Consider the following 12,886-nt stretch of genomic DNA (forward strand, 5'->3'; position numbering starts at 1 on the left):
TCCGCTGTCACACTCTAGAGGAAAATCTCAGAGTCAGACCCAGGCTCAAAAGAAGTCCTTGGGTCGGAAACCTGCAAAGCAGAATCCTAAAACCTCATCATGAAGAGGCAACCCCCCTCACCAAGGTAGGGGGAAGACTTCTGCAGTTTTCAGAAGTCTGGAAAGCAAGAAATTCAGGACAGATGGGTCACCTCCATGGTAACGCTGGGGTAAAAGCTGGAATTTCAGGACTTTTTATCGTCTCGCTTCCTGAGGTCAAGCGTTCCCAAGGATCCAGAGAAAGACCATCTCTGTTTCAGACACTAGACCGATTAATATCTCAAGGGGTGATCGTACAGATCCCCACAAAGGAGCAAGGTTTTGGGTCTTATTCAAACCTTTTTATTTTTTATGGTTCTGCTCCTTTTTGCATGGAGACGATCAGGTCAGTAGTTTCTATCCTTCTAGGAGGAGAACTTCTGCCATCAATCGACTTCAGGAATGCATAACTGCATGTCCCTATATTTCCCGCTCATCAAAAGTTCTGCGGTTCGAGTTAGAACAGCAGCATTTCCAGTTTGTAGCCCTGCCCTTCGGGCTAGCTGCAACACCCCAGGTGTTTACCAAAGTGCTGGCCCCACCTCTAGCCAGGTTAAGGGCACAGGGCATAACAGTCCTAGCATACCTAGATTATCTATTATTAATAGATCAGTCAGTGGGTCATTTGGAGCAAAGCGTACACACTACAACCAACTATCTGAAGAGTTGGGTTTGGACTCTCAGCCTAGAGAAATCTCCCTTAATACCGCTAAAAAGCTGGAGTACTTGAGTCTGATCATAGACACAGCCCGGGAAAAGGTGTTTTTGCATCAGGCAAAGATCAACTCCATAAGAGTTGGTGCAGATGGTCAGGTCAAATGGCGATTCCCTCCATTTGCCTTTGCATGAGGTTGCTAGGAACCATGGTGGCTTTATTTCGAAGCAGTTCCCTATGTCCAGTTTCTTTTAAGACTGTTGCAAAAAGTACCATGTCTGCTTGGAACAAAACAATTCAAGCTTTAGACTTGCCAATGCAGCTGTCCCCAGGACTGCACCAAAGCCTCACTTGGTAGTTGCTAACTTAGAATCTGCTAAAAGGAAAATCCTTCAGACCAGTCATCTGGATAGTGTTAGTACTGGATAGGCTGGGGACCAGTACTAGAAAGGACAACTGTCCAGGGACAGTGGTCAAGAACCGAAAAGAACCTTGTCCATTAATATGTCCTAGATTTTCAGACAGTACATTTGGTTCTAAAGACCTGGACTTTAAGGTTACGGGATTGTCCTGTCAGGATTCAATCTGACAAAGCTGTGGCCTATATCAATCACCAAGGGGGCACCGAAGGTCTCTCAGCACGAAGGGAATGTTCCATGCCTATTGGCAGTCTTCATTCCGGGAGTAGAGAATTGGCAGGCGGACTACTTGAGTCGCCAGCAGTTATTTCCAGCGGAATGGTCTCTTCACCCCGACATATTTCTGTTTGCCAAAGATGGGGGACTCCGCACGTAGATCTTCTAGCGTCCAGGTTCAACATGAATTTAGTCAACTTTGTGGCCAGAACAGGTGATCCATTTGCATGCGGAACGGATGCGTTGGTGACCCCACGGGATTAGTTCTCACTGATCTATGCATTGCCCCCTATTCAGTTGCTGCCTCATCTTCTTTGCAGGATCAAGCTGTAAAGAAACCCGGTAATTTTGGTGGCACCAGCATGGCCCAGAAGGTCAGGGTATGCAGAAATCGTAAAGATGGCAGTGGAGGACCCATGGTCCCTCCCACTATGGCCAGATCTGCTCTCGCAGGGACCAATATTCCATCTTACCGTACGGTCTCTAAATTTAACGGCTTGGCTATTGAAACCCACATTCTGAAGAAACGTGGGTTTTCCGGGTCAGTTATCTCTACCCTGATTAGTGCAAGGAAACCAGCTTCCAGAACTATAGAGTCTCGAGTGCTTATGTTTCCTGGTGTGAATCCAAGGGTTGGCACCCTTGGAGATTTATTTAATAGGCGGAATTCTTGCCTTTCTACAATTAGGGGTAGAAATTAAATTGGTCTTGAGTACTATTAAAGGCCAAATCTCGGTCTTATTTCAAAAGACCACTTGCTACTCATTCTTAGTCCGGGGATTTATACAAGGGGTGACGTGGCTTATTCCGCCTGTCAAACCTCCCTTGAACCTTTGGGACTTGAACATAGTTTTGTCTGTGTTACAAAAAACAGCCTATTTGAACCAATACAACATATTCCCCTAGTCCTTCTGACAAGGAAATTGGTATTTTTGGTTGCTATATCCTCAGCAAGGAGGGTTTCGGAATTGGCTGCTCTTTCTTGTAAAGAGCCATATTTGATTTGTCATGGGGACAGAGTGGTGTTACACCCTTGTCCAGACTTTGTTTTTATCAAAAGTGGTTTAAGATTTCACCTAAACCAAGATATTGTCCTGCCATCGTTTTTTCCAAAACCATGTTCCAGGGAAGAAGAGTCCCTACATTGTCTTAATGTGTTAAGAGCAGTGAAAATCAATTTTAAGGCCACTGTTCAGATTCGTAAGACTGATGTCTTATTTATTCTGCCAGAGGGTCCTAAGAAAGGACAGGCAGTGTGAAGATCCACTGTTGCTAAGTGGATTCGACAAGTGATAATTCAAACTTACGATTCAAGTTAAGGTGCACTCTACCAGGTCGGTTAGTGCTTTTTGGGCAGTGCGTCACCAGGCCTCCATGGCTCAGGTCTGTAAGGCTGCAACTTGGTTTTCAGTGCATACATTTGCAAAACTTTATCAGGTGGGTGTAAGGAGGTATGAGGATATCACCTTCGGGCGCAGTGTACTGCAGGCAGCAGTATAAATCCTCAAGTGTGTGGGTACCCTGCTGGTTGTTTCTCCCTCCCTTCAAGTAGCATTGCTATGGGATGTCCTATTAAGTAATTACTTAAGGCTCTGTGTCCCATGATGTATGATTAAGAAAATAGGATTTTTATTACAGCTTACCTGTAAAATCCCTTTTCTTTGAGGTACATCATGGGGCACAGAGGTCCCGCCTCTATTTTGGGATTAAGTATATTGCTTTGCTACAAAAACTGATGTGCTCCTGGAAGGGGCTATATAAGGAGTAAGCTTCCTTGATTGGGATTATCCTTGTCAACACTTGAAGGTAGCCTATAACCCATTAAGTAATTATTTAAGGCTCTGTGTCCCATGATGTACGATAAAGAAAAGGATTTTACAGGTACCGTATATACTCGAGTATAAGCCGAGATTTTCAGCCTCTTTTTTGAGGCTGAAAGTGCCCCCCTCGGCTTATACTCGAGTCATCGCTGTCTGCCCGCTCGATCAGCGTGTCGAGCAGACAGACAGCGGCCATTCTATAATTCAAAAGCCGCGCCTCCGGCTCCGCCTTCGCCTGTGATAGGCGGAACACTGAATTTCCCAGCAGCCTGTGTTCCGCCTATCACGGACATCGTATCATCCTCGTACTACGGACGAGGATGATACGATGTCCGTGATAGGCGGAACACAGGCTGCTGGGAAATTCAGTGTTCCGCCTATCACAGGCGAAGGCGGAGGCGCGGCTTTTGAATTTTACAATGGCCGCCGAGGCGCCGACGAAGAGGGCACGGGACGAAGGCAAGGCAAGGCACGGCACGGGATGGAGGCAAGGCAAGGCACGACACGGGACGGAGGCAAGGCACGGCATGGGACGGAGGCAAGGAGGCAAGGCACGGGACGGAGGCTCGGGACACAGGTAGGCTGGACACACACACACACACACACACACACACACACACACACACACACACACACACACACACACACACACACACACACACCAGGGATGGATGGATGGATGGATGGAGACACACACACACAGGGATGGATGGATGGAGACACACACACACAGGGATGGATGGATGGATGGATGGAGACACACACACACAGGGATGGATGGATGGATGGACACACACACACACAGGGATGGATGGACGGACACCCAGGGATGGACGGACACACAGGGATGGACGGACACACAGGGATGGACGGACACACACACAGGGATGGACAGGCATGTCTCACCCTCGGCTTATACACGAGTCAATAAGTTTGCCAGTTTTTTTGGGGGTAAATTGGGGGCCTCGGCTTATATTCGGGTCGGCCTATACTCGAGTATATACGGTAAGTTGTAATACAAATCCTATTTTTTACAATGATGCCAAGGGAACCCAGCCAGAAATAAACCAGACTTTCCAGGTGCTGCCATATTTTTTTGTAGACTCCTTGGGGTAGATTTACTAAAACTAGTGCACACAGGTCCTGGTGCAGCTGTGCATAGCAACCAATCAGCTTTTATCTTCAGCTTTGCTCAATCAAGCTTTTCCAATAAAAACCTAGAAGCTGATTGGTTACTATGCACAGATGCACCAGATTTTGTGTGTACCAGCTTTAGTGAATACCCCTCCCCAAGTATCTGAATTTTGCCTGCATATTTTCTTCAAGTTTTAGTGTTTTGACCATCATACAAAATACATGAGGGTACAGCTATAACTGAATGGCGAGTGCAAAATCTGGTGCAGCTCTGAATAGAAACCAATCAACTTCCATATTTTTTTTTTTTTTTGTCAAAGCTTAACCACATCAGCCCCAAAGGATTTGCCCCTTTCCTAACCAGGCCATTTTTTGCAATTACGGCACTGCGTCGCTTTAACTGATAATTGCGCAGTCGTGTTTCATTGTACCAAAACTAAATTGATGTCCTTTTTCCCCCACAAATAGTTTTTTTTTTTTTGTTGGTATTTGATAACCTGCGTTTTTTATTTCTTGCTCTATAAACAAATTCCAATTTTGGAAAAAAAACACAATATTTTGTACTTTTTGCTATAATATCCCCCAAAAAAAAAATTTCTTCAGTTTAGGCCGATATGTATTCTTCATATTTTTGGTAAAAAAATATCGCAATAAGCGTATATTGATTGGTTCGCACAAGCGTTATAGCGTCTACAGAATAGGGGATAGATTTATGGTATTTTTTTATTTATTTTTACTAGTAATGGCGGCGATCTGTGATTTTTTTTTTTTTTTATCGGGATTGTGACATTGCGGGTGGACACTTTTTTGGGTCCATTGACATTTATACAGCGATCAGAGCTAAATATAGCCACTGATTACTGTATAAATGTCACTGTCAGGGAAGGGGTTAAAGCGGAGTTCTGCTATAAAAAATACTGCAGCTGCTGACTTTTAATAATCAGACACTTACCTGTCCCATGGTCCATCGATGCGGGGTAATTAAGCCCCCGAAGCCCCGCTTGTCTCCCCCTCCTCTCAGTGGCACCGGCATTGTAACTGTGAATAATAGATATTCCCGTGCTAATTGCAACTGTGTGTTTGCCCGGCTGTGGCTTTACAGCTGGGCACCCACTGCGCATGCACGAGCCGCGCGCCATTACTGGCCGGGCAATCATCTGGGACCTGATCTGTCCCAGATGATTGGCGAGAGGGAGGGGGGAGAGGTGATCTCCCTTCCGGTGCCACGATGCGCTGGGAGGAAGTGGGAGCTGGGACCCTCTAAAACAGGGATATGCAATTAGCGGACCTCCAGCTGTTGCAAAACTACAAGTCCCATCATGCCTCTGCCTCTGGGTGTCATGCTTGTGACTGTCAGAGTCTTGCTATGCCTCATGGAACTTGTAGTTTTGCAACAGCTGGAGGTCCGCTAATTGCATATCCCTGCTCTAAAAAGAAGGTATCCGCTCCCCTCCCCAAAAAAATGACATGCCAAATGTGGCATGTCAGGGGGTCACCTCCCTTAAGGCGGAAGTTCCATTTTTGGATGGAACTCCGCTTTAAGTGTGTTCCCTAGGTGTGTCTATAACTGTGGGGGGGGGGGGGGGGGTGTGACTGACTGGGGGAACACACAATCTGTCTCTACTCCCCTCCCCAGCAATTTGTGTTTTACACACACAGATCCACGTTCTCATTCTGTCAGGAGCAATCACGGGTGCCCGGCAGGGCACGCGCATCAGCTCCGGGGCTATAGTGTCTTAAAGAGCAGACGTATAGCTATGGTGATTTGAGCAGCCGTGTTAATCTGCCATAGTATAATTGCGGCAGCTGGACGGCAAGCATTTAAAGTGGATGTAAACCCAATTCGTGAAATTTGTTCTATGCACATACAGTATGGCTGTAGTATTTACTTATCTCTCTCCAAAGCACTAAGTCCTGTGTTCTTCTGCTGTTTTGTTCCTCTGTTATCAGCATGATAACTTCTGACAATTTCTCCGACAACCAAGCTAAATCCAGCCTGCGATTTGTGTAGGGGTGGGTGCTATAAATAGATTAGCAGAGAGCTTCTCTTGTCGGACCATCAGGTTGCTAGTGTAAAGTGTCTCCGCTTCACCGCCATTGGTTGAAGGGCCCACGGGCATCCCTGCAGTCAATGACATTGTATTTGCACACCACCCCCTGCTGCTCATCTCGCGGCTTCTACCAAGGTAAGGTGTGACGTCACGTGCGCGCCCACACCCTGTTGCTCATTTTCTCTTGGCTCTCGTCTCTCTCTCACTCCTTGCCAGTCACAGGGTTTGATGCTCGCCCCGCCCCCTTCAGCAAGGCATGTGGAGCAGCTCTCGGCCCCTGCAACTTTCTACCTCTGCTGGCTTCCGCTCCCCATCTGCCCGCAAGGTATGTGGGATGCAATATATACAGGAACACAATGATGGGCACATTTTTTCTTAAGGGGCATGCTGATGGGCACATTATACTAGTTGCGGCATGCTGATGGGCAAATATTATGTTAAGGGGTGCTCTAATGAGCACAACAAAATGTCCCCATCAAAGTGCTTCTTTACATAAAATATGCCGATCACTGTACCCCTTAACATAAAATAAGGGCATTCTGATGGACATAATGTTAAGGGGTGCTCTGATGGGCACAACAAAATGTGCCCATCAGTGTGAACCTTAACATAAAATATATGTGCCCATCAGTGTGCCACCACTAGCATAAAATGTGCCCATCAGAGTGAGCCTTAACATAAAATAAGGGGCATGCAGATGGCCACATTTAATGCTAATGGGGGCATGCTCAGGGGCACACATTATATTAAGGGGCACTCTGAATAGAATGCCTGATGTAAAAGAGCACTCTGATGGGCACACCGGATGTGATGGGAATACCTGATGTAAGGTGGCACTGTGATGGGGGACATCTGATGTAAAGGGGCACTCTGGGCACACCTGATATTCGGGGGCAGTCTGATGGGGACAGCTCATGTAAAGGGGCACTCTGATGGGCACACGTGATGTGATGGGGACACCTGATTTAAAGGAGCACTCTGACAACACCGAATGTAAAGGGGCAGCACCCTGATGGAGACAAATGAGGTAAGGGGGCCTACTGATGAAGAAACCTGATGTAAGTGGACACTGATGGAAATACCTGAAGTAAGGGGGCACTTTGATGGGGACACCTGATGTAAGAGGATAACCTGATGGTGGCAACTGATTTATGGGGGTAGTCTGATGAGGGCACCCAATGTAATTAATTACTCTGGTAGGGGCACCTGATGTAAGGGAAATACTATTGGGGACATTTACAGATTTACAGTATTACCAGAGTGTGTGGAGGAAACGGTAAGAAAAGCACCAGAGAGTGTGGCTTGCTCCAAAAAAAACAAAAGACGCATGCAATCTTTGATGGCACAGACTTGTGATTCAGACCTCGGCCAGATTTTTTTCTTTTAAGTGATTGGACCACCTTGAATTTGAATTCATTACCCCTGGTATTAATGTAATGTACTTTATTTTTTGTCATATAGTATTACTGGAGGAGAAGAACTTTAATGGCCCGTCCTATGCTTAAAGAGGCTGGCATGGCTTCCTTGTTGTTAGAAAATCCGTACTATATCCTTTAAAAAAAAAAATTCTATGTAGTATGTGGTAAGTCGGTTTCTTTTTTTATTGCACTTTTTTCCTAGCTAGAAGACTAGCGTATTCAAAAGGAGAGTTTTACAATGATTATGTTTTTCTTTAAAGTCTGACAGTAATCATATCATAATTATATTATAAAAAAAGACTTGTATTACTATATATTAGTTGTTTCCAGATTTTCACTGACCATCTTCTTGCTCCTACAGAGATTCAGGCTCTAAAGTGCAGATCCCAACTACAACTGGCAAATCTGTTGTCTAGCTGAAAAATTGTACATTGTCTACCTTCTTTCCTTGGTGGGTTGGTTTTCAGCCTCTGACTTTTTTTATTTTTTTTATTCCGCCCCTTGAACTTCCTGCACATATAGCGTTTGTCACATGTACTATACACTTATCAACTCTGCAAAATAAAATGTTGTCCCAGGTGAAATATGTGCTGTTACATTGAGAAATGCTATCACAGCAGTTCAAGTGTACTGTTGTGTTGAAAAATGTAATGCAACATTTTTTAGCATCAAAATAAGGGCTCTAAAATTTGTTTTGGTTTTTTCCCCCTAGTTCATATGGTAGTGCACATTTTCTTTCATGTATTTCTTTTTATTGATAGTTTTTATTTATACAACTGTATTAACTTGCCACTAGAAAATTGTTTTATTTGGTACCCACCCTTGTTGTGTCTATTACTTTTCTACAGTGCCATGGATTCTGATGGTTCCATTTACATTACAAATAGTAGAAGGTTTTGTTTTTATATATCAAAATAGCAGATCATTTTCTCATTTTAGTGGCAGCTTTTTGACCTTCATATTGTGTACTTGTACTGATTAAACTCTTATGTGTTTTGGTAAAGTGCCACACTACTTGACTTTACTGTTTCTCTACACAAATAATACTAACATTAATACTTTTTCCTTGACCAAAATCTTACATGGCTGCAGAAAACCTAAGGACCAACTGTAAGTATGAATTACCTGTTGCCTCCCAAATGTTTTGTTTTTTCTCTAACTACAGTATATCTTTTTATTTACTTTTTTTAGACACAGATTTGAATAAAAGTAAACAATAACAAGCCGTCATATACCAGAAGACATTTTTGACTTCTTAAAAAAATAAAAATAAAAAAGGGGTTAACTCTGTTAACACCTTATGCTCATAAATAATGGGCTTTACTCATTCCCTATCGCATGTGTTTGATAAATTGCTCTCAAGTTGCCCTAATTTCTCTAATCATCCACCCAGGGTGGTTCACTAGGGAAAGGGCCTTCTGCAGGAAACACTTGGTGAATGTAAAGACTTCCAGGAGTCATTGCCTTTAGTACATGTGTTACCTGCCTCCTGCAAATATTCCATGTGCCTGCTCCTGGTGTGTGCGGGCCATGGGCGGCGGGGCAGAGTCAAGCTGCGGAGCCTCCATGTGTTAACTGCAGAGGTCGGAGGCCCCTTTTCCCATGACAGCTCAAGGTTACGATTGTGGGCACTGGGACTTGGCAAACCTAAGGTGTGGGGCCAGAGAAGGGTGCCTGGGAGGTGTCTCACACTGTACCCTTCTTCCCTTACAGACCCTTTCAGGCTCTGTAGTGGTAGCCACCATTTTCCCTCACAAGGGGGGTGGGTTGGCTGCTGAGTGCCCATGGAGCATGGGCCAATGACTTGCTTCTGGTGCGACCCAAGCTAAGTCAAAAGGTGACCTGAAGTGACATAGGCAGTATGCAGCGCACAATGGTGACACTGGCTTGTCATCGCTGGAGCGCAAGGGGGCTTACAGCTGATGCACATCCAGCACATTGTGAACTGGACAGGTGCAAGCAGGACTCTGGATAAAGGAGTGGACATTTGGGGGACACCTGGGGGTCTGGTTCTCGATCCTCCAGCAGATGGTAGAAGAACCACCAATGTTCCCAGAAAGAGGGATTTCCTGTCACAACTCAAAGAGAGTTGCAACCTGGATCTTAAAGTGGTTGTTACCGCAAAAATGTATTTCACTGCCAGCCCCTCTATTATAGCAAGGCATAACACACAGGGTAAATGTTTTATTAAAACTAAGCTTGTAATTGCCTTTTTACAGCTATCTTCAGGCTGGTCACGAGACTCCTGGCCAGTCTCCTGCTCCGATCCAGAGCTACTGTGGGAGGGGTCGAGATCTCCCTCTGATGTCAGCCGGGTTGTTAACGTGGCCGCTCAACCCCCTCCCGCTGTAACCCTGGATTGGAGTAGGAGACTGGCCGGGGGTCACATAACTGGCCTGAAGATAGCTGTAAAATGTATTTACCACTTTTTAGTTTTAATAAAACATTTAACCTATGTCTTATACCTAGTTATAATAGAGGGCTGGCAGTGACAATTGCACGTTTCTGAGCATGCGTCATTCTTAGTCCGCCGGACTAGCACACTAATGAACGGATTGTCCGCTGAAAGCCAAGTCCGGCGGACAAATTTTGAGTCAAAACTACTTTCTAAGTCCGCTGGACTTTACGATAAAAAAGTCCGCTGGAGCCCACACGATCAAATTGTCCAGCGTAATGCAGGACAATTCAGTCGTGTGTACACGGCATTAAGTTGATGGCTCCTAGGAGGGTGGGTGGAGCCATTACTGTAGTGAGCCATTCTGGAGTATAGTATAGAAAGGAGTTACCCATTTTTTTTTTTTTTTTTGCTCTTAAATTATTTAGATCTCATTTTAGCTGAATTTATTTAGATACATACAAATAGATCTAGTATATATCCAGTAAAGGTATATATTGTTCACAGATAATGTATATGCTGCAATTAACCTTGTTTCCATTGTTTGCTTTTATGCTGTTCTGGTTTTAGTTTTTATGTGTTGCTATTTCACACAGACATAGTTGAGTCAAATGTGGAGTATATGACAGGATTTCTTTGTGGCCTCACCTGGGGCTAGACTTTCCCTGCAGTCAATGATGACCCTTGTTTGTCAATGAACATTTAGATCATGCCTAGCCCTGCCCCGTGCCTGAAAAATTAAAGAGCAGGTGACCATGGATCTGAAGACCTGTTGAAATGATGAGAGCTGCCCATCCACATAGCAATCGCTGAGCAACCAGACTGCTGTTATTTTTATTTTTCATTTGTTATCTGCACCTGAATTTGTCTGTTAAAAGGGTCATACATTTTTATCATATAAAGAATTGTCAAATTCTTACTTGTAGACATTTTTCATACATTTAGAATGTCATTTCTACCAGTGACACACATTGTCTTTTTGTTTTTCATACAGTGTTCATTTATAGCTGCCAGTTCTCACACTGCATTACTAACAGCATAACTCGGATAGTATACAGTCTACAAACAAAAACCTGGAATGTAATTTTGCATGAACCACTAAACATTTTTTTTCTTTGTACTTAAGGAGATCCAGCCTGAAGAATGTCTCTGATTTGTTTGTAATGGGTGCAGCTCTGGTGTTGGAGTCTGCTGCCCTCCTCCACTGGCTGGAGAGAGAAGGATATGGTCCTCTGGGCATGACTGGGATTTCAATGGGAGGACATGTAAGTTTTCATGTGTTTTTAGCTGCTGTTCCTGAAAAAAAAAAGCCTACTGTAAAAATCTATTAGGAGGATATTACTGTCCTGATTTTTCACCCTGATCAGTAGATTACAGGTGATTTAATGTTCTCTCCAGCAGCCGCTATTGTAGGTACATGCCAAGATTTCTGGTGAAGCTCTGTTGACTTGCAGATTTAGTTCACCTTAAAGGTGTGAGTTAAAGTGGTTCTAAAGGCAGAAAGTTTTTTACTGTATTGCATTTTCTGCATTAAGGTAAAAAACCTTCCACTTTCTGTGCCTCCCCCTCCCCTCCCTAAACACTTACCTGACACCACTCTCGATCCAGCACTGTCCTCACCAGCAGCCCTACTCTGCTGTCTTCCTGCATTCACAGGCTTTGCCAAGAGCTCCTGCTGCAGTCAGTCAAATCCTTTTAGAAGGGAGCAGCGGTGGGGCCAAACTGCACTGTGTGTGTCCGTGGGTGCACACAGCCAGGCTAAGGAGCACGCACAAACGGGTACCCCCATAGAAAGCAGCTTGCTCTGGCGGCACTCGGAAGAGCAGAGAAGCCAAGAGTTTCAGCGAGAGAACCTAGAAGAGGCGGTTCGTGGCCACTTTGTTCAATATCATTGCACAGAGCAGGTAAGTATAACATGTTTTTTATTTTAATAAAAAAAAAAAATTTAGCTTTACAATTACTTTAATGCCGGCGAGTTGAATCAGCCATGGACCTCTCAAGCTTTTATATCTTTTTGGGGTTCCAGTAGTGATCTTCCTATGCTTTAGCTCTCAGGTCTGCACCCTCTCTGCCACAGGGTCTCACTTCTGCTGTATTGCCCATAATGACAATCCCAACACAAGTACTATTCATAATGGCCACAGCAGGTGGTCAGACATGGCGAAGGAGGGTAATGAGTAATTTAGGAGACAACACATCTAGCAAGTGCGGTTATCTACTTTATAATGTAAACTATTATAAAGATTTACTGTATTTTAGCAAACTATAATGCAAGGTTTTTCTTATAGCCAACTGGTAGGGCAGTTTTTAGGTCACAGGCTTGTTTTTCTTAAAGCAATTTATGAAGTTTCCTTTTTGTTATATTTGCTGAGTGCACATTACTTGTGCTGCAATCTCTGATAGTTATACAGTGCTTTCAACAGTCAGTGTTTAAATTGTCAAGAGTATCATTTATTTTTGGGGTTATTTGCCAGCGTTACATTTTTAGGCTAAATACTTAAGGCAAAACAACTATTACTTTGAAATTGTGCTTTTGTATTTTCAGATGGCATCGCTGGCAGTGACCAATTGGTCAAAACCAATTCCTCTCATTCCATGTCTTTCCTGGTCAACCGCCTCTGGGGTCTTTACAACAGTGAGTTAACATCTGCTGCTTGTATTTGTTTAATGCAGGAATGCATGCAGAATCACACATGTTAC

General features: G+C 44.2%; 1 protein-coding gene across 1 annotated transcript in view; it reads left to right on the plus strand.

Annotated features, from left to right (window-relative positions):
* The window catches only part of ABHD18 (abhydrolase domain containing 18), a 54,672-nt gene that overhangs the window by 25,282 nt on the left and 16,504 nt on the right, over positions 1–12,886 (plus strand). Inside the window, exons 6-9 of the mRNA XM_077476889.1 lie at positions 7,835–7,919; positions 8,874–8,901; positions 11,313–11,451; positions 12,732–12,821. Of these exons, the coding sequence (XP_077333015.1) occupies positions 7,835–7,919; positions 8,874–8,901; positions 11,313–11,451; positions 12,732–12,821 (342 nt within the window). The remainder of the gene's footprint in view (positions 1–7,834; positions 7,920–8,873; positions 8,902–11,312; positions 11,452–12,731; positions 12,822–12,886) is intronic.

This window comes from Lithobates pipiens, unplaced genomic scaffold, assembly GCF_037356315.1.
Source record: "Lithobates pipiens isolate NorthernLeopardFrog02 unplaced genomic scaffold, aLitPip1_a1.2 Scaffold_13, whole genome shotgun sequence".
Classification (NCBI taxonomy): domain Eukaryota; kingdom Metazoa; phylum Chordata; class Amphibia; order Anura; family Ranidae; genus Lithobates; species Lithobates pipiens.